Source organism: Erithacus rubecula (genome assembly GCF_903797595.1).
Source record: "Erithacus rubecula genome assembly, chromosome: 3".
Lineage (NCBI taxonomy): Eukaryota > Metazoa > Chordata > Aves > Passeriformes > Muscicapidae > Erithacus > Erithacus rubecula.
The window spans coordinates 161,115-182,539 of record NC_136689.1 but is presented as its reverse complement, the minus strand read 5'-3'; the positions used below and the strand labels follow the sequence as shown (position 1 = coordinate 182,539).

The 21,425-nt window shown below is 50.3% G+C and overlaps 2 protein-coding genes across 3 annotated transcripts; one reads left to right on the top strand and one right to left on the bottom strand.

Annotated features, from left to right (window-relative positions):
* Positions 1-88: 88 nt before the first annotated feature.
* LOC306799751 (ATP-binding cassette sub-family F member 2) lies at positions 89-10,835 on the bottom strand. Its single transcript, XM_079301200.1, has 15 exons — positions 10,677-10,835; positions 10,271-10,438; positions 7,922-8,134; positions 6,840-7,022; positions 6,379-6,550; positions 6,134-6,229; positions 4,998-5,100; positions 4,341-4,436; positions 4,121-4,240; positions 3,463-3,552; positions 3,125-3,235; positions 2,807-2,869; positions 2,225-2,353; positions 1,215-1,418; positions 89-614 (listed from the first exon to the last, which is right to left on the bottom strand). The coding sequence occupies exons 2-15, from the start codon at positions 10,422-10,424 to the stop codon at positions 477-479; spliced, it is 1,872 nt and encodes a 623-aa protein (XP_079157326.1). The 5' UTR covers positions 10,425-10,438; positions 10,677-10,835; the 3' UTR covers positions 89-476.
* Positions 10,829-16,167, top strand: CHPF2 (chondroitin polymerizing factor 2). 2 transcript variants are annotated; one of them, XM_079301201.1, is made up of 4 exons: positions 10,829-11,455; positions 13,234-13,798; positions 14,222-14,404; positions 14,685-16,167. In XM_079301201.1, the coding sequence occupies exons 1-4, from the start codon at positions 11,178-11,180 to the stop codon at positions 15,945-15,947; spliced, it is 2,289 nt and encodes a 762-aa protein (XP_079157327.1). In that variant the 5' UTR covers positions 10,829-11,177; the 3' UTR covers positions 15,948-16,167. The 2 variants fall into 2 exon arrangements, with proteins under 2 accessions (XP_079157327.1, XP_079157328.1); XM_079301202.1 differs by having other exon boundaries at positions 10,931-11,455; positions 13,200-13,798.
* The last annotated feature ends 5,258 nt before the right edge of the window (positions 16,168-21,425 follow it).

Sequence of the window (21,425 nt, the reverse complement as noted above, 5' to 3'; positions counted from 1 at the left end):
CAGGAAGGGCTCATCTCACTCAAAGCTCAGCCCTTGCTGACTCATCCCAACACACCCCAACTACCACGGCTCACAAAACAAGACAAGATTGCTTTTCTTTCTTTATTGACTCATGGATTCTCGGGCAGATCTGTTAATTACACTGTTAAATAATAGTTAAAAACAAACCAAGGCCGGAGGAGTTTGAAGTATCTAACTGAAGCAGAAATTGGGAAGGAAAAGGCAGGAGAAGCTGGGCTGGGGTCTCCACTTGTGTATCACTGCAGCTCGGACACCCCGACGGCCACTGCTGTGACCCCAAGCAAGATTCCAAGGCCTGGCTCAGACGGGACGCCTCTAAATAAGGAAACAGTTGCCCAAAGGTAGCCAGCCCAGGAGAGAACAGCTCTGTCCGGACACAGAGGTGCAAGGCAGGTGGAGGGGAAGCAGCACTGCAGCAATCCTAGAAGGCGGGCGGCGCGCGGCCGGCCCCGCGCTCACACGTTGTGGGTCCGCTTGGTGAGCTGCGGGTCCTCGTCCACCAGCTTCGACTTGAGGTGCTCCTTGTAGGCCAGGATGTCCCCCTGCCACTTGGTGATTGTCTGCTTCTCACAGACCCAGATCTCCTGTGCCACCTGCGAGCAAACACACCCGAGCCACAGGAGAGACGTGTGCAGCACACAACATTACAATCTTACCAAAACTGGGAAGTTAACTGAAAACTACTCTCAGGAGTCTGGCAAGGAAGGTTCAATAACTTTTACACTTAGACTACCAAAGAAAAGTATCTACAGAGAAACAGATTCCCTGGTGTTTTCTGCATAATTTAGACAAGATTTTAGAAATTAAAATTCTAGGCCCCTTTATATTTATTTTGTCCATGGATTAAGATGAAAAGCCTTTCTTGCTAAATTGGTAATTGAAACATAAGTAGATCTTGACCTGAACTACTTGGATCTATCACAGTGAAAAATAAAATCATACCTGAACTTGCAGCCAAAGCTACAGTTGATAGATCAGCATTTGACATTTGTGGTGGCTTTTATTTTATTTTAAGTACTTGATGTGATCCTGGGCTAGCTCAGTAATTATTTAACATGAACACAGAGAATCTTTTTTTTTTTTTCATTCACCCATCTTTTTGGGATGTGTAAGAGCCAGTCAGTTAAAAACACTTTGTTTTAATTACTAAAATGCTAGAAACGTGCTTTGATGAAACTCACAACTGTCCTTACCTGTTGGATGAGTCTGAAGTCATGGCTGACAAGCATCATTCCTCCTTCAAACTCATTGATGGCATCTGCCAGTGCATCTATGGTTTCTATGTCCAGGTGGTTGGTGGGCTCGTCCAGGAAGAGCATGTGAGGGTTCTGCCAGGCCAGCCAGGCAAAGCACACACGGCACTTCTGCCCATCAGAGAGGTTCCTGATGGGGCTCACCTGCCCAACACACACATGGCTCACAGCTCTGCAGTGACCTGACAGCCTGCCACTCCCACCCAAACTACTGGGGTCTCACTGTGGGCTCCCAGCAGCTCCACGACACAACAAGACAAATGTTCAGTCAGCCTTATACCTGCACTAACCTTCTCCCAGCCAGGGAAGAAGGGAATTCCAGGGGCTTCTGAAGGACTGTACACACAGCCCAGCTTGTGCCAAGGTGTCTAAGGAGTGGTCGGACTGGTATTCACTGACACAACAATCAAACTAAACTTCTGCAGTGACAAATGGGCTAAACCAAGGTAAAAATCAATGCTGAATTGCAGCCATGTGGACAACTGCCACACACAGGATGTGTCATGTACAGGAGCATGTCATGCCTGGACTTAGAGCACCATAGGTGAGCACACTCTCTTGTCTGAGCCAAGTGGACCCTACAAACAGCTAAGAACCTTCTAGCACTTCTGCCTGGTATTAATCTCAGAAATAAGAGAGAAGCAAGACAGTTTAAATTAAAATTAAAACATGCTCAGGTCGAGCACCATACCAGAACTTGCTTTGTTTTCACCTGGAATCTGAAGGGCTCACCCCTTCCAATTCAAACATTACTGTGATCCAAACAAAGTTCCCATGAGCCATGAGTTATTTTTTTCCTCCAATTTCAAAGACAGAGAAGGAAATAGCATTTTGATGTGGTGTGCCATGCTGCACACTGTATCACACTGACAGGTATCAGTAGAGTAACAAAACACAGAACCTCTACTCCCCTAATAAACAAAAAGCAAACCTCAACATCTCAGACTCACCTGCTGCTTCCCCGTCAGACCATATCTGCCAATGATTTTCCTCATCTCCTCTTTCTCCTTGATCTCTGGGTAGCATTTCAGCATGTACTCCAGAGGTGAGAGGTCTAAGTCCAACTGCTCTTGCAAGTGCTATAGAGAAGAAAAGTCAGCTTCAGGCTGTGCAGGCTAACCACTTCATGGCCCTAAGCACTACCCCCTTTGCACCCCTCTGGTACCAGATGAGCAGCAGAACACAGGAGCCAGTAACCTCACCCACAGGACAGCCTCTGTGCCAAACTACTAGGGAGTAATTTCCATTTCAGGAACAGGAGTGCTGCTTCAGAATAGGAGGCTTGTCCACCACCCAACACAAGGCAAGCAGCTGTACCATGGCAGGTGGGAGAATGAACCCCAGCTCGCCTCTTTGCAGGGTAAGAACACGAGCTGAGACCGTTCCATGGAACAGTTCCTTCTCCCATCTCCAGACAAAGAGAGGCAGCAGTGGGAGAAGCCTGAGAAGCAGAACTAGAGGGGCAAGGTTCCTCATTCCTGACAGGTTTCTCCTCAGCATTCCCTGTCCCTGGAGGCTGCTGTAGGGAGTACCTGGTGGTATCTACCGATCTTCACATGTGAGTGCTTGCGAATCATCCCATCTGTGGGCAGCAGCTAGAAGGGAAAAATAAAATAATTTCACCAGGAAATCTCTCCTCTTGCAGTATGCCAGAAATACAGAATCCAGCCATCTCCAGTCTGGCAGAGGGGAGGCAGTCTGAACAGCAATATGAAAGGAAAAGCCCTATGTTTCAACAAGACCATAGGACTTATAAGACCTGGACCAGGGTGTTCTAGCAAACAAGTGCACTTTGTTGAAGACTACCCCAAAAGTAAATGCCCAGAGCAGGGTAAATGTGTGGAACAAACCTCTCCTGTGAGCAGCTTCAGCAGCGTTGACTTTCCAGCACCATTGGGTCCAACAAGAGCTACACGAGTATCCAAGTCAATCCCAAACTCCAGGTTATTATAGATCCATGGCTGCAAACCACAAAAACCATAAAACATTGCATCTTTTCAGTACTCTCCAGAACTTCCCTGCTGCACCTGTAATGCTCTGTCTGCAGCAGGTCCAGCATCAATACTGCCAAGAACTTTGCTCCACAAGTCATACACTGCAGCCCCCTCAGGAAGCTCAGCCAAAAGTCTCCCACTTCCCAACAAGGCAGGAATACAAGTGACCTCTGTATGCATACTCCCATACTCACCCCATCCTTGGTGTATCTGAAGCTGACATTCTGCACCATGATGACAGGAGGGGGAATTTTCCCACAGGGTGGAAAGTAGAATGATAAAGTCTGTTAACACAGAACACCCACCTGTGAGACACCCTGAAACACAGGACAGCCCAGCCATTCTGCTATAACCATGCTGTACTATCAACATCAGCTGTAGACCAAGGCACCAGAATGTGACTTTTTATAAGCCACTCTTGCAACTCACTCAGATTTATTCTGATGAGCTGCTTGCAAGCTCATCTGCTGGCTAACAAATTCCAATTCCATTCACTTTGAACCAAATGTTTGTACTTTTTACACAAATTTGTACTCTTTACAGAAGTAAAAGCTGCACTGAGCATCCTCTCCTATCTCCTATAGCCTTAGGCACTCTTTTCTGATTTCTGTACCTGCAAAATAGCCTTATTGGTATAACAACTCCATCTCCCTCCCCTAGGAAACTCCTCCTCTCTTCTCACTGCTCAGCATTACTCCATGCTGAGCACAGGGATCCTTGGCATCAGGAAGGGTATCTCATTCTTGCTACCAGCTCTGTCAGTCATTCCTACTGTCAGCTGAAGACCCTTCTACTCCTGTAGTCCATGTTTCAAATACAGATCTCTAGATGCAATCCCATGTCTGATCCTACCTTATCATTCACAACTCTCTCTGTCAAGCCAGAGGCCATCATTTTTTGAAGGGTCTTCTCCTTGCTCTGAGCTTGCCTGGCCAGCTTCGCACTACCATGGCCAAATCGTGCAATGTAATTCTGCAGAACAAGAGTTGGCCAAAAGCCACGGTGAAGTTTGGCAAGGGGCAGGGATGCCCACTGAAAGGGCAGGAGGGTGCTCATGCAGCTGGGCAGGTACCTTCATATGAGCAATCTGATCTTGCTCCCAGTGGAATCGCTTCATTTGATTTTCTTCTAGTTCTAAGCGAGTCTTTACATACTGATCATAATTTCCCTGCAAGAGAGCATGGAGCATCAGGTGTGCAGTGCAGAGAGCAGCCCTGGCTCTGCAGGCTCCTCGGGGTGCAGAGAGCAGCCCCGTCTCTGCAGGCTCCATGGGGTGCAGAGAGCAGCCCCGTCTCTGCAGGCTCCTCGGGGTGCAGAGAGCAGCCCCGTCTCTGCAGGCTCCTCGGGGTGCAGAGAGCAGCCCTGGCTCTGCAGGCTCCTCGGGGTGCAGAGAGCAGCCCTGGCTCTGCAGGCTCCTCGGGGTGCAGAGAGCAGCCCCGTCTCTGCAGGCTCCTCGGGGTGCAGAGAGCAGCCCTGGCTCTGCAGGCTCCTCGGGGTGCAGAGAGCAGCCCTGGCTCTGCAGGCTCCTCGGGGTGCAGAGAGCAGCCCCGTCTCTGCAGGCTCCTCGGGGTGCAGAGAGCAGCCCTGGCTCTGCAGGCTCCTCGGGGTGCAGAGAGCAGCCCCGTCTCTGCAGGCTCCTCGGGGTGCAGAGAGCAGCCCCGTCTCTGCAGGCTCCTCGGGGTGCAGAGAGCAGCCCCATCTCTGCAGGCTCCTCGGGGTGTTTACTCACTGTGTAGTACTTCAGTTTGCGGTTGTGCATGTGGATGATGTTGGTGCAGACGCCATTCAGGAAGTCCTGGGAGTGGGATATCAGCACAAGGATCCGCTTGAACCTGTGGCAACACGTATGTTATTAGAAACAAAATTAGGAAAAGAAATCCTGTTTGTTGGCCCTGATGGTGACAAAGGCTTCACATGAGAGCTCTGGGAAATCACCAGTAAAGCAGCTACAATCAGCTGCAGTGAGTAAACCCTGCCAACAGTTTTCACTGTAGTAAAGCACCCTGCACCATTACATAGTCTTTGCCTATTATCACAAAAAGCCCAGAGCTGGCTGTCTATGTGGCAGCTGACTCCACTGGCATCACATTTCTAAGAAGTTTCAACCTTTACTGCTTACTTTCTCTCAGTAAAGACTCCCATCCATAATTCACACTGCATCTGGCTCTGCTCCAAATCTGGACAACGAGGGGTTAAGCCTCCCAAAAAGAGGTTCAAAGCTTTTTTCTAAAGCACCTCACTTCTAAAGCAAGGATACAAAAGGTTCAGTTGACAGAGGTGATGGATAAACCTGTGCAAAGGCAAAGCCTTCACACAATACAGTTCTTTTAATGCACATCCCATAATCTGAGCTTCCTAACTGTTTCTAAGCTTTCTGCCTTACACCCTAACATTTTACCTTTGTTACAAAAACCAATCACTGCACACACTAGCAAAAGATGAAACCAACACACTCAGATACTACAGTTTGTGAAAATAGAGAAATGGTGGGCAGGAAGATGAGCTGAGAGCCAGGTCTGGAAAGCTCATGCTACTGGTACAGTACACAATGCTGGCACACAGGCTCCAAGGCCTGCTCCTGGCTTTCAAGGAAGCATCTTTAACCTGGGAGTACAAACCAGAATTTACCATTTCTTCAGTGGCAGCAAGACTGGGAAATGAACTGAATTCTTTGCCCTTGCATCAAAGAATCTCACACAGCAGCAGGCAGAAGGTGTCACTGGTACTGCAACACACTTATTCACCCACAAGAACTATACAGTTACTCCTGCAGAACTTGCTTACGTGCTGACAAGATGTTCATGCTCACATGCTGAGAAGGAGAAAAGCACAACCCACAGAGGCAGCAAGCTCCTCCATGCTTACGTTTTCAACTCTTCCTCCAACCACACACAGGCATCCAGGTCGAGGTGGTTTGTGGGCTCATCGAGCAGCAGCATGAAAGGCCGAATGAAGAGCGCTCTGCAAGGACAGGGGAGATGCCAGCACAGGCTAAGTGCAGGTAACCAAAGCCTCTCAGCTCTGCTCTGAGTTCTTAGAACTGTCTGTGGCTCTGCACTCATGAGCAGGCACGCATTCTCATGGGAGACAGGTGGCACTATTCCACTCACCTGGCAAGAGCCACCCTCATTCGCCAGCCACCACTAAAGTCCTTCAGCTTCTTCCTCTGCATGGCTGGTGTGAACCCCAAGCCATGAAGGATACGTGAGGCCCGTGCTTCCGCCTTATCAGCATCCAGCTCCTCCAGGCGCTCGTATAACTCCAAGAGTTTCTCACATTCCGCTGAAAGAGAGCCTGCTGGTCAGCACCTCTGCCTGCAAAGGGCTCCCAGCTGCACTGCTGCACAGCTGGGAAACCTCACAGTCCCTCTGCTTTACCCCTATCTAGCCCTCTCCATATCCGAGCCTGACACATTTCAGATGCTGCACAAAATAATTCATCCAAAGAAGTGCAATCCATCCCCATTAGTACAGGGCAGCTGGGGGAAACAGGTGCCACAACATGTGAAAACTTCCCCAAGGAACCCAGATTTTCTTTGGTAGGGAAGGAAATGGAGGAAGCATCCCTGTACCGTCTTCATGAGCTAAGCGTTCCGCCTCTCGCTCCAGCATGGCCCTCTCCGTATCCACCTCCATCACACACTGCAGAGGGGTCTTGTCACTGGGAGGCATCTCTCGGGTCAGGTGATAGATGTCAATGTGCTCTGGGATGGGCACTTCTCGCTTCCCAATAGCTGACAAAAGCATCGATTTCCCTGTGTGCAGAAAATCACAATTAACTGCTGCATTCAGTGAGATATACAGTCACAGTGAAACAGACGAGATTCACTCAGATCCCACTGTGACTCCTTCCCTTTCCAACCTCAGAAAATCCTGGGGAATTTTTTTTCCCAAGAAGCCAGAAGAACTGGAAGCACAGCAGAGCCCACTGCCTCACTAGGACAGGCCTCCTAGCTAAGGCTTACAACCCCAAGGACAGGACTAAGAAACTGAGAAGCTTTTTTGAAACCACTGCACTTCAGCCCTTGCCCAGATTTGAGGAACTTTCTCTTTGTTGTACTTTCTGCTTTCTAACCAGGTCTGACAGCTGGTATCAGGATCCCAGACTCCAAAGACTTCTAACATAGAGGAAAGTAATGCACTCATTCCTAAACAACCTGGGTTTTCCTGAAACTTAAACCAAATGGTCACTCTTACCAGCACCTCTCCAATCACACCCATATTGTGCATCTCTCAGTGTAGCAACACTTTCTCCAAGGACTGCACAGTTGTTTTCCTAGTCAGGTCAAACCACACATCTTCTACTCCTCCACAAAGTACAAGTTCTTTGACCAACACCATCAGCACTGGATTTACTGGCTCTACTAAGCTAATCAGGCAAACAGGAATTGGGCAGATTAACAAATCTGAGATATCTCACCCAATTCTCCACAGAAAAAAGATCAAAAGCACAGCTGAAATCCAGAATGCAATCTCAGTAATTCCCCTTCCTGGGTGGAGACAGGGAAGAACAGAAACTGCTGGGTCCCTGCCATGTCTGTCTAACAGTCGTCCTTCTGGTTCCCAGCACCTCCCACCTGCACCTGCCCAGCTTCTCAGCAGCATGACACCTTTACATGGCTCCAGGGAGCCATGCTGCTTCCCCTCAGCTTACCAATCCCATTGAGCCCAATCAGGCCATAGCGTCTCCCAGAGTTCAGCTCCAGTTTGGTGTCACTCAGCAGCTCCTGGCCATGAAAGGTCAGTGAGAGGTTGATGATATGCACATCAGTGCTGTTGGGGTGGGACGCCAGCACTCCTGTCACGGCTCGGGCAGCAGCTTTCTTTAATTCAAAGTCCTCCAGCTCCTTTGTAAGAGCATCCACCTCTGTATGTAGAGAAGACCAAAGGTTTTACTGGTTTACAGACCTAAGGGAAGTCTTAAGCCCCTGTACCAAAAGGCCAAGGACCACAAAAGCAACTTCTAGTTCTACAGAAGAGTTTAGGAGACCCATATGCAATGACACTCAGCTTTTCAGTTTAGCAGGAGGATATTTATGGTCTAGCAGGAACTTCCACCAGCTAAATATCTAAATGTCATCTAAACCATCAGAAGTAGGTGAGCAGCTAGAACAGTGAGCCGTTTTCTGACTAACACCCCTGCAGGAAGGACTAGACTAGGAAAGGCGTATATGAAATATTGCCTGCAAGTATAAGAAAAGGCTTGGCCAGGAAACAAATTGGCTAGAAAATAAAAGAAGGGAAAGCTGAGAATAGAGAAGCAGCAGAATGATTGGAACAGCCCCTAGTAATTTTCTGAGAAGCTATGATGTCCATCTGCATATGCCCCTCTTCCTTTCCTCCTACAGTAAAAGCAAATAATAGAATCCCAGAATCCTAAAACAGTTTGGGTTACATCTTCTAGAGCATTTAATTCTAAACCTGCTGCCATGGGCAGGGACAACTTCCACTACAGCAGGTTGCTCCAAGCCCCATCCAGCCTCAGACACTTCTAGGAGTGGGGCAGCCACAGCTTCAGCCACCTGTGCCAGAGACTCACCACCATCCTTCCTGTAATGCTGACCTTCTGTCACAGGCCAATTTCACTCCTGAGTGACAGATGCTGCCCTTTGAAGCAGCCAGCGGCACTGAGGATCTTGGCAGGCAGACCAGATTGTGCCAGTGTGGAGTGACACCCTGGCTGTCAGCATCCAGCACTCCTGACAAAATCACTGGTAACACCATGGCAAATGCGCCTTAGCCGAGGAGCAAAAAACGTCACTGGCATTGACATGGGACGCCTCTGGACAATGCCATAGAGCAGTGACGACAAAGAATTAAGTGGGTGAGCAAAAATGGGGAAGCGAGTGTTATTACCCCGATGCACAAATAGCTCAGTAAGAAATATGCTGGTATCCACCCACATAGAACCACGTGATCCAAGTCGGAAGGGATCCGCTGGGACCATGGAGTCGAAGTCCCCGCACAGACACCCCAGCCCTTGCCCCCCGTGCCCGAGCACTGTCCGAAGGCTCCGAGTTCCGCGGGGACCGCGCCCGTTCCCTCCGGAGCGCGCCCGGTGCTACCCCCGCGGGAAGCCCCGCCCGCCCCCAGGGCCGCACCAATGGGGAGGCGCTATGCAAACGAGGCCCGGCGGAGAACGGCGATTGGCAGGCTGGGGTCGGGCTGCCCCGCGCGCCGGCGGCTCGGAGCGCACCGGGCCCGGAGCCCCCGGCCGGCCCCGGCACCGCGCCGGGCACCCCCGACCCTGGCACCGACACCGCGCCGGGCACCCCGGCACCGCACACCCCGGCACCGACACCGCGCCGGGCACCCCCAGCCGACCCCGGGGCTCCGTGCCACACACCCACTGCCTCTCGGCACGGCGCGCTGCGGCTGAGCTTAAAGAACCTTGCGGGCTGCTAGATGATGTAAAGGAAGGCCCAAAAAGAAACTATCCCTCTGTAAGCGTTACCTGCCCTATTTAATCCTTTAGGACTAACAGCTCCTTGTGGCAAAGCCTCTGTGTTTAACAGGCACAAAACCTCTTTTAGAGTCAGGCTCTTAGTTTCTGCAAATCAGGAATGTCTCAGAGAAACAGGTGAGCGGAGAGTCAGAGCAAATTGCAGTAAGAAGAGAATTAATTCAGACGCTTAAGTGGTTTCTGCAGGAAGAAAGAAAACTCCAAACGAAACGAAAACCCAAAAAATCCCAAAGAGGTCTGGGCATCAAGAAGCAGAAGATGCGTCTGTCTGAGAGGGGGAGAACACCATCAGCCCCCTCCACCTTCACACTGCCATGCGCCAAACGAGGGCCACGGGCATCCTTCACACACACGGCCCGTGCGGAGCCCCAGCGCCCGCGGGTGCTCAGGGCAGAGCGGTCCCGACGGCAGCTACCGCAGCCGCGCGGCTCCGCGCAACCCATGCCCAGGGTGTTCCAGGGACACAGCCGAGCGCACGCTGTCCGGAGCGGCTCCGCCAGGCCCCCGCCCCGGGCGGGCAAGGACCGGCCACCCTCTCACCTGGCAGCACTGTCCCGTTGGCCTCCGGGGGCCGGACTTCCTGCGGCTCCGTCCCGGCATCACCGTTCTCGTCCGGGACCCGGCGCGGCCGCTGCCGGGCCTTGGCCGCCTCCTTCTTCTTGGCCGCCTTCTTCTTGGCCAGGTCGGAGGGCATGGCGCGGGTGGGAGCTGCGCCAGAGGGGGCGACAGGCGCCGTTAGGCCGCGCCGCTCCGGCCCGGCCCGGGTCGCCCCGCCTCTGTTCCCCGCCCCGGCGGCCCCGCGGGCCGTCCGCACCGGCCCGGAGCACACGGCGGCGCCGGCTCCTGCCGAGGGTTCCCGCCCGCCTGCTGGGCTGCCCGCGCCGCGCCGCCCGCCCCGGCCCTGCCCCGCTGCTCCCCGCTCTCGGCTCCCCGGGCCCGCCCGCACCGGCCGCTCGCGCTTTCCTTCTGTCGCAACAGCCCCCGCCGCGACCGCGTGCGCGCGCCCCGCCCCCTCGGCGCCCCGGCCAATGGCAGCGCGGACCGTCACGGGCGCCGGGCGGCGCGCGGCCCCAGGAGCGCGGTCTGCACGGCCGCCGTGCCTCCCGGCATGCCGCGCGCCGGCCCGGCCCCGCCCCGCAGATACCATAGAGGCGCCGGTGGCGGCGGCCAGAGCGGCCGCCAGGCACCATCGAGAGGGGGGCGGAAGCGGAAGCGCGCGGGGCGATGCGGCAGGTGAGGTGGCAGCGGCGGAGTGCGGCCGGGCTGGAGCCGCCGTCACTCCCCGCGCCCCCGGCTCGGAACTCCGGGTCGCCCTCCGTCCTGTCACTATCCTGCGGGTAACAGAGCCCCGGGGCCGCCATCCCGCGGGGCCGCCGCTCCCCGAGCGCCCCGCGCCCGCCATGTCCTGCGGCTTCCCCGTGAGCTCGGCCCGGCCGTAGCTGCCGCGATGCGCCTGGGTGCGGTGCTGAGCGCGCTGCGGCCCGCGCTGCCTCTCTTGCTCGGGCTGTCCCTGGGCTGCAGCCTGAGCCTCCTGCGCGCCTCCTGGAGCCACGGCGCGGCTGAGGAGCGCTGCCTGGTACCGGGCCCGCTGGCGCCGCCCGCCCCTGGCGCTCCGCCCGAGGCAGCGGAGGGGAGGCCGGGCCCAGGCCAGGGCCACGAGGACTTCAGGCCCCGCATTGTGCCGTATTACAGAGACCCTAACAAGCCTTACAAAAAAGTGCTCAGGTAAGTTATGTTTTTTCTGGCCTGGATTTCCTTCAAGCAAAATATTCTCGTGGGAAGTTCTCAATCTTTGTGTAAGTGAACAGGTTCAAGGTGAAATTTGCTGTTTGAAATAGGTTCTGTAGTAAGAGCGTAGTGCAGCAAGGCAACGGCCAAGATTGTTACCTTAAGGGGTGTAAGAGACGTGTTCAGGAAATTAACCTGAGAGGAAAAAAGACAGCAAAGTTGCCCTTGAAGAGTGAGGATATTTCTTCTCAGTACTGGGAGGGTGATTCTGCCCCACTCAGATGAGACTCCACCTCCAATGCCGCACCCAGCCCTGGGATCCCCAACATAAAACGGACATCAGCTTGTTGGAGTGAATCCAGAGGAAGCCACCAAGATGACTAGAGGGGTGAAGGAAAGGCTGAGAGAACTTGAGTTGTTCAGTCTGAAGAAGTTTCACAGTGATCTAGCTGTACCCTTACAGTACTGGAAATGGAGCAGCCAAGAAAGGTGGAGAGAGACTGCTTAACAAGGACATGGAGTGATGGGAAAAGGGGAATGGCTTCAAACTGAAGTGGTTTAGATTAGATATTAGGAAGAAAGTCTTTCCTGTGAGGATAGCAAAGCACTGGCACAGGTTACCTAGAGGAGTTGTGGCTGCCTTGTCCCTGGAAGTGTCCAGAGCTGGGTTAGACAGGGTTTGGAGCACCCTGGTCTAGGGGAAGATCTCTCTGCCTGTGGCAGGGTGTTGGAACTAGATAATGTTGAAGGTCTCTTCCATCCCAGACCATTCTGGATTCTGTGGTTGTTTTGTTGCTCATGTTTAATAGAACATGTTCAATTATTTTTCAAAACTTGTTTTAACTGGTCTGCTTATTGAGAAAATTTTGATCACTTAATCGTAGCATATGTGTTAAAGAAGTTTTCCTGCCTGACCATGCAGGAGCCACTCTGGGCATCACACTGGCACTGCCTGGGCTGTCACTGCAGGGACCGAGGCTCCTTTGCAGCCACAGCTGGAGTGACCCAGCAGGTGCCGTGCTCAGCTCCTTCCACACCCTGTTCTCCTACTGCCAGACGAGTTTCCGTGGCCCCAGGTTTCCTGTAGTAGAGTCCCTTTGGTTTCTCTAAGTATTTGACTTGTGGTGCAGCAACATCATAACAGCTGAGGGCAGTGCCTCTGCAGAGCGACCCTGAACAAAGGGACTGCTGGGCTTTTGTACACTCGCAGTCTCTGTGTGTGCTCTTCATATGTTTCCTCACATTCCTTGTGGTGCAGTGGTAGTTTTTGGTGTGAAGTCTTCCCATTGTTCACTAGGTGCTGCAGGGCTTTGTGCCATTTGTGAGACCAAAGACCACTACCCATTGCTGGCTCGTGGCCTGGGGCTTCAGTGATCTCCCAGCACCCAGGACCCCAGCTGCTGCACCCCAGCACACCTCAGCCACCAGCACTAGAGACTACTCAACAATCATTCCTGTGTTTTTATTGAGCATACCTGCTAAGCTGTACCTTGTACTAAGCTCCAAGTGGTTAGCTCTGTGGTATTTTAATTTTAATCACACCAGCACAGTTTTCTAGCTCAGATAATAGAGATTGTAGCTGCCTTGAAGGAAGCAAGTGTTTTTACAAAATGGGATTTTTATTAGTGAGTCTTCTGTTTAAGCTCTTTGACTTGGCTTTTTCAGCCTGGGAAGATTCCAGCAGTTGAAGACTTATCCCAAGTTACCATCATTCTTTGATTTTTTTTTTTTTCTCCTCCAGCTGTTTGTCATGTAGGTATGTACTTCCTTTACAGAACTCGCTACATCCAGACAGAATTGGGATTCCATGAGAGACTGTTTGTGGCTGTGCTGACCTCCAAGGCCACACTGAACACACTGGCAGTGGCAGTGAACAAGACAGTGGCCCACCACTTCCCACGCCTGCTGTACTTCACTGGGCTGCGCAGTGCCAAGGTGCCCCATGGCATGGTGCTGGTGGCCCATGGTGACGAGAGGCCCATTTGGCTCATGTATGAGACCATGAACTATATCCATCAACATTTTGGTTCTGACTATGACTGGTTCTACATCATGCAGGATGACACCTATGCCCAAGCTGAACAGGTCAAGGCTCTGGTGACACACCTGAGTATTAACCAAGATGTGTACCTGGGGCGAGCAGAGGAATTCATCGGGGGAGATGAGCAGGCCCGTTACTGCCACGGGGGCTTTGGCTACCTGCTGTCCCGTAGCCTCTTGCTTAAGCTCCACCCACACCTGGACAGCTGTCGCAATGAGATCCTCAGTGTGCGCCCAGATGAGTGGCTGGGTCGTTGCATCATTGATTTCCTTGGCATCACTTGTGTTTCCCAGCTCCAGGTACTACCTCTCTGCTCAGGTTTTGTGTTAAGCTGAGCCTGACAAAGCCCAGAATTGTGGTGGTTCTCTACTGCATAGCCAGGTGACTTTTTTGTGAGTTGCAGATGGCTCTGTGCTATGGCAGGCTTGGGGGAGGGGGCCCAGAATCAGAGATGGGATATTGAGGGAGAGAGCACACTCAAGATTTAATTTTCAACCTTACTAGCATGGCTTATTCACAGGTTTTTTGAAGGCAGGATAAGGGTTATGTTGGTACTCAGAAGCAAGTGGGAATGCAGTGCAGGGTGGGAGGGACAACTTATCCCTTTTTTCTGGGTACTGCAGTCAGTATGGAAAGAGCAGCAGATGTGTGTCTGCGGTGAGGAAAAGCTGCTCTGTGAACTCAAGCTCCATGCCAGTCTTTCTGGCTTTTTTCTGCTTCAGGGCCAGCATTATCACACTTACGAACTGGCCAAGAATACTGAGCCAGAGAAGGAGGAAGAAGAGGAGTTCCAAGCAGCTCTTGCAGTGCACCCTGTGTCTGACATGACCCTGATGTACCGGCTGCACAAGCAGTTCAGCAGGATCCAGTTGGACAGAGTCTATCAGGAGATTGAGGACCTCCAGGTATGTAGTGAGGGTTACCTGCAAAAACTCCTTGACCAAACAGATTTCCTTCATTTTCAGCACATTGGAGGAGGATCGTTGCTTCTGTTTGTGGGCAACTGTCAGTCAGACCCAGGCTATAGTCTCTTGTATCAGAAACAGCACTTCTGATACCATGCTACCAAAACTTGCTGCAACACTACCCATGTACAGATGTCGGTGGTGAGATGGGCCTGGGGAGGAGCTGGCCTAGACCTCTTTGAGAACATAGTGGTGATCAGTTTGTGCTCTCTTTGCACAGATGCAGATCAGGAACCTGACAGCACTGACCCCTGCAGGTGAGGCAGGTGTGACCTGGCCTGTGGGCATTAATGCCCCATTCCTTCCAAAGTCCCGTTTTGAGGTGATCAGCTGGGACTACTTCACAGAACAGCACCTCTTCTCCTGTGCTGATGGCTCCCCGAAGTGTGAGCTCTCTGGAGCCAGTAAGGCAGACGTCAGTGAGATCATCGAGTGTGCGGTGGAGCAGCTGAACCGCCTGTACCAGCCCCTGCTCCGCTTCAGCAAGCGGCAGCTGCTGAACGGCTACCGGCGCTTCGACCCCACGCGCGGCATGGAGTACACCCTGGACCTGCTCCTGGAGGCCGCCACCCAGAAGGGTCACAGCCATGTTCTGGCCAAGCGAGTCAGCTTGGTACGACCCTTAAGTAAGGTGGAAATTATTCCCATGCCGTATGTGACAGAGGCCACACGCGTGCAATTGGTGCTTCCCTTGACAGTGCAGGACCTAGATTTTGTAGCCAACTTCCTGGATATGTTTGCTATGAACACACTGGACACACACGATAATGCCTTGCTGACTTTGCTCTTTATCTACCATCCCTATGATGCCCAGAGAGTTGGTCAGGTGGATGTTTTTGCTGGAGTCAAAGCCATGGTAGGAGAGCTAGAGAAACGCTACGCAGAAGTTAAAATCCCGTGGATTAGTGTTAAAACAGAGGTGCCGTCGCAAGTGAAGCTCATGGATATAGTCTCAAAGAAGCACCCTGTGGACACACTGTTTTTCTTGGCCAGCGTCTGGACAGAAATCAACATGGAGTTTCTGAACCGCTGCCGCATGAATACCATCAGCAACTGGCAGGTCTTTTTCCCTGTGCATTTCCAGGAGTTCAACCCCACGCTGGTGTACCGTGGTGAGCAGACAGCATCCTCCAACACCGACTTCCTGAGAGATGGGCATTTTGACAGACATTCCTTTGCTGAGGCCTGCTTTTATAATTCTGACTATATGACAGCACGTACCAAGCTCGCAGCCGATATCTTGGACCGAGATGAGGTGCTGGAGAGCATGGAGGTATTTGATGTGTTCCTCCACTACTCTGGCCTGCACCTGTTCAGGGCTGTGGAGCCGGGGCTGGTGCAGAAATACACACTGAGGAGCTGCAACCCCCGGCTCAGTGAGGAGCTGTACCACCGCTGTGTGCTCAGTAACTTGGAAGGACTTGCATCCCGCTCACATTTAGCCATGGCCCTCTTTGAGCAGGAACAGGCCAACAGCACTTGAGAGATGAGAAACATCAAGAGCTTCTCAGCACCTTAACACTTGGCACTTTCCATCCCCTTCCCAGCCTTGCCATGGGTGAAGGGTATGTAAGGTCAAGGGAGGAGGAAGACTTTCCCAGACCTACTCTGAGGCACATGGGCTGTGGAATGAGGCTGTTTCAGTAGAGGGGGTTTTGTTGGTTTTTGTTTGTTTGGTTTTTTAAAATAAATTTAATTTTCTTTCCAGGCAGAATAATGTCATCACTTGTAAACTTTGCAGCCTCTGGGATGAGGGAGGTAAACAAGCTGTAGAATGGACCTTACTTAAGGCTATGTAATTCTGCTGAGCAGTGCAGGGAGAGAGTGAGTATGAGCTGTGTACTGGACTAAGTTACCTTGATTGTGCTACCCTCAGGGCTGTTGCTGCACCCTCCTCTGTGTGTTTACACATTTCACTTTTTCAAGAGGCATAAATGCAGCTTGTCTGGTTTATCTGGACAAAGCTATTCAACCACTTTCACTTTTGTGGTTTTGGCTCTTGCACAGCTGCAGAGTGTTTAAATGTCTTGGGGATATTTATCCACGCTGCAGAATGTTTAAATATCTAGGGGATGGATACTCCATAGTTCCTCCCAGCAGAATGTTTCTGTGGATAGTAACTTTTACAGTTCAAAACTTCTTTCTCCTGTTTAAATGAAATTCCTTGCATTTCAGTTTGTGCCCGTTGCTTCTCTCAGCATCACTGGACATCACTGAGTAGCAGCTGTTTGTTTCTTCCTTACAGTTTGCAATTACCGACACACAAATGGATGAGATTGCCCTGAGCCTGTTCTCCAGATGAAACAGTCCCAGCTCTTGCAATCTCACTGTTAGTTCAAACTCTGATTACTTGACGTTTCCACATTCCTTTAGTGGACCAACTCCAGTATGTCCATGTCTGTTTTGAATTGGGAAGCCCAGACTAAACACAGCACTCATGAGTAATGAGAGGACCATGTTTCACTTGTGCTAAGGAGACAGTCACTGTCCTTGACTGCTGGCCACATTCTTCTGCTGCAGCCCAGGTGCTATTGGCCACCTTTGTTCTGAGGGGATGCTTATGCTGGCTTAATGTTTAGCTTGGTATCCACCAGGACATCACTAACACTTCTGCTTTTTCAGCTTTCCAGCGCATCTCTCCAGCCAACATCCCAGAAATCAAAGCCCAAAACCCTGATGTGAGCTTGTGAATTTATGTGATAAGCCAGCAAGTGTGACTGACCCTGTTCATCGCTGCAGGTCACTGCTGAAGGAGAGAGGTTGTATTTGCTACACTCATCTCATGTCATGAGGTGAGAGAGGTGAAGGTCTGGTGTTGGCATCAAAAGAGATACTGAAAAACTAGAAAAACTTAAAAGTAGTTTTTAAAGTCAGGAGCATTGGTTCAAATTGGATAGAAATCTCAGATTTGCTTATTTAATAAGTAAAGCATGTTTCAGTTGCATTTATATGGGAAGAACACAGATCTCTGCAGTGCCACATATGGGGATATGTGTTTGTTGCTAAGTGCACGAAGCAGAGCAATGCAGAGTCCCCAGACAGGTGTAAAGGAGAGCCCTTTATTGCAAAAAACAGGCCTTTCTAAGCTGTTAGCAGTTACACTCCATTCTAGCATAACAAATGTAATTCAACTAACTCCCATTCACCATGATGTGAGCCTGTAATGGTTGTATATCTTGTTTTTTCCACCTCCAATTCGGATGAGTCTCTTTCCCATAGTCCTCTTCTACTTAGCCAAAGTAGCAGGCCTGAGCCATGATTTTACAAGGTTAACAAGGCCCTTATTTTATAAAGCTTTGCCTATATGCAACATCTAAGCACACATTCACAGAGTGAGGACAAGGGCAATTACCTGGGAAACCTTTTATTATTATGACGGTTGTTCTGCACGAGGAAGTCCTGATCCATTATGATCTGAGAAGGAAAAGATTCAGGCTGTGCAGGGTGCTATTTAAAATATAATGTGTTAGAGCTAACATGATAGAATAGTGTACATCATCTCACATCCTTTAGATGTGGGGAACCCCAAGGGGACTGCTGATCCACACCCAGCATGCCCTGCAGACCACACCATTGGTGCTGGTTCTCCCTTTTTTGCCATTCAAGCCATTATAAGAGTGCAAGAAAATGATTCTTTGTCTTTCCTGCTGTCAGACAGAAAGGATGTTTGCATGAGAATTTCTTGCCTCGCTGTTAGACAAAAGCCAGGCTGTATGACTGACAGAATGGCTGGGCATGACCAAGAGCTGTGCACAGGCCTTTCTGTATGATGAGTTGGCTGTAGCTGTGTGGTGGGCAGGGATCTGTGCAGCAAACCCAGGTGTGACTGCTGCCCCATGAGCAGCACAGGCCTGTGTGTGCTCAGGTTAGCAGCTCCTGGGGATGCAGCGACTGCCAGGGGGGATCATGTGCCACAGCAGAGATGGACAGAGTGAAAACTGCAGTGTTGCTCACCTTGGGGGTGGTGTGCTCATCTTGAATGCAAAAAAGATTCTGGTGCATGAAAAAGAACATCCTGGTGTCATTGAGGATGCAGAGCTTGTAATTGCAGGTTTCAGTACAGCCTAATATCCAAGGAGAATTCCTTGCATCATTGTTCTACATAACACATCTGGAAGCACTTGGTGCTTTAAGAAACTAAGCAAGCAGCAGAACTTCTACACAGGGAAGATCTTGTCATGCCACCAAGCTGAGCATTAACCTGGGAGAGATGCAGGAACTGGCTGTCAGGAATTGCTGACTGGGAGCTGTAGGGGATGTGATAGGTGGGGATGTCCGGGATGTAAAAGAAGCTGCTGAAGGAAAGGGTTTGAAATTACATAGGGCAAGAATCATTAGTGAGTCTTAGAGAAGAAAGAATCATGGCAAACAGAGTAGTGGATGTAAACCAACAGCCAGGAATGTTCCCAACTTCTTGACAAGTCCCTGCTTGTGTCAGGGCATGTCAGATAATGATGCAACAGTACACAGAACTTAAAATTCTTAAGAGCCTCTTATATCTTGGGAGAAAACTGAGGGAAGATGGAAGCTGATTCTTCTATTTTTTACAACCCAGCTCTGTGGGAAAGGCAGGAAATACTGCCAGCAAATTGCCCAGTCTATAAGCTAGGGATTCTGTTTTTTACCTGAGGGACAATTCTCCAGCCAATGTCATTTGCACTCAATTGATTATTTGGAAGCATATATAAGATCTCTACAAATAAAATTAGCACGTTATGTAAAAATAAGCAAAAAAGTCACGAAGAGAAAATAATAGTGAAGTTGAGTGTGTAGCAGAGTAATGCTCTTCACACAGACTTTTGTCTTAGAACAGTCAAATGCAAACTTAAGTGCTTGAGAAAGCAAGGTGTATCACTCCTCCAGAGAGGACTGCATATTAAAAAAAGGTAAGTCTGTAAAGAAATTTACTGTATTAAAGTGCAAGCAGCTTCATTTTTCTTGGAGCCACTGTTTAGACACTAAAATCCAGGCTCTGTCCTAGCCCTGTAGAGGAAGGATTTAAGATAGGGAATAACAGATCTTTACAGGTATACAGTATGAGGGAAACATGCTGTTCATGTGAGACAGCAAGAAGGGCTGTGGTGGCGTAGCACACAGCCTATTTTTAAGGCTTCTAGGGAACAGAGAAAAGAAGAAAAATGTCTGAGGTTCACAAAACTTACCTGAAGATTGTAAGAAGTATTTTACAGTGTGAGATGAAGAATTCTTGTAAGACAAGGGGTAGTGGCTTTAAACTGGGTTTAATGGTTTTAAACTAGAAGGGGGTAGATGCAGACTAGGTCCAAGAGAGACCATTCTTAAAATAAGGCTGGAAAGCACTGGCACAGGTTGCCCAAAGAATCTCATCCATGGAAGTCTCCAAGGCCAGGTTGAATGGGATTTGGAGTGACCTTATTATGAGTTGGAGATGTCCCCATCAGTGGCAGGGTGGGACTAGATGGCCTTGAAATGTCCCTCCCAACCCAAGCCTTCCTCTGATTCTGTGAACTCTTAGAAGGTTGTGAGTGATCTGATTAGGGTGTGTGAGTACGTGTACTAAGTGCAAAGCAGTTTTTAGTTGTCCATGGGTAAGGCATGACTCCAGCAGATTAATTCCAAAGGAGAACAGGCACATGCTTTCAGTGCTGAAAGTGAGTAGCTAGTGGAATTACAGTGGTAACTTTTCCAGTGTGCTAAAATTTACTTTGTTTGTATAAGATGTTGTTGGAGGCAAGTGTGAAATTACTTGTCAAATGTAAGTAGGTAGAGTAAGTCCTTCATGGCCTTACATTTCATGACTGTCACTATATAGTGGATGAAACTTGCAAAAGAGAAGTCTGTCGAAGGCTGTTAAACACACAGCCAAAACCTCTGGCAAAGCAGGTCTGTCTGAATTACAAATCTGTAAGAGCTAGGAGAGCTGTCAGGGAGGGAGAATTCTTCATCTACCCTATTTTTGTGATTTTTTTCTAGGCAGACAATGTTGGCCACTGTCAGGGACAGGGTAAATTAGTCAGGTGTGCTTATGATTTGACTCTGTGCCATCATTTTTGTCTCTTGTGCTAAAAAAGACTAGATCTTTTTCATGGCTGCACTTTAGTTCAGCCAGAAATTATGAGCTATGTGAGGATCATGATACAGAGTCTGTACTACAGTGGGGTCATGTACTGGTGAGGAAGACAAATTACCATGAATGTCATGTGTGATCTTGTAGCCCTGAAGAAATGCACACCCTTATGTGGTGTCTCTGCTCTCTCCAACATACACTGGGTGTGTTTACTTTTGTGTGTACTTCACTTTTGGGGTCCACAGCAATGGATATTTTTCTTCCTTTCTTAAGATGTGATGATAATTTCATCCACTGCATGTTTTAGACTGGCTGACATATCCTGTTGGAATAATCTGTTGATCCTAGAGAAGGATGTGTGGTGTATGTTACAATGACAAGAAGCTTCTGTCCCAGCTGCATTTTTAGCTTCAAGAAACAGGTAAAAATAGACTCTCCACTTTCTCATCTGTGACAGAGCTGCTACTCTATCCCAAATTAATAAGTACACTTAAAAAAGCCAAAACAAACCCAGATGCTGTGAACTCAGGTACTGAGGTTGATGGTGTCCATCAGTCTGCTCCAAGACTGGAATATAAATTATGTGCCTCTGCCCTGTGCCTGGACGAGTGGCCCATCCCCCCTGGAGCACCTGCCCAGGGGGCCTCCCCTCTGCTCCCTGGGGCACACCTGGCCAGCAGCTCAGGTCTACCCGGGCAGGTCCTTCACTCAGTCACAGCTCACAAGCTGCTTCACCCCAAAGTGCTGCAGAGCCAATTCCCAGCACTGGAGAGTGCAGCCCCGATCTTGCAGATGGTCTGAGCTGCTCCACAGTGATTCTGGAGTTGCTGTTGGTCACTTGAGATGAGCAGACAGAGGACAGGATGCTCTCATTAACACGTGCATTTTCCCAGCTACAGCAGGGTGTTCTTGCTC

Coding starts and splice junctions, on each gene's coding strand:
- LOC306799751 (XM_079301200.1), bottom strand. CDS start 10,424: ATGCCCTCCGACCTGGCCAAGAAGAAGGCGGCCAAGAAGAAGGAGGCG. Junction 2,870..3,124: donor TGAAGCTGCTCACAGGAGAG/GTTTGTTCCACA, acceptor TTTCCCTTCTAG/CTGCTGCCCACAGATGGGAT. Junction 615..1,214: donor ACTTCAGACTCATCCAACAG/GTAAGGACAGTT, acceptor GTTTGCTCGCAG/GTGGCACAGGAGATCTGGGT.
- CHPF2 (XM_079301201.1), top strand. CDS start 11,178: ATGCGCCTGGGTGCGGTGCTGAGCGCGCTGCGGCCCGCGCTGCCTCTC. Junction 11,456..13,233: donor CCTTACAAAAAAGTGCTCAG/GTAAGTTATGTT, acceptor CTTCCTTTACAG/AACTCGCTACATCCAGACAG. Junction 14,405..14,684: donor AGGAGATTGAGGACCTCCAG/GTATGTAGTGAG, acceptor CTCTTTGCACAG/ATGCAGATCAGGAACCTGAC.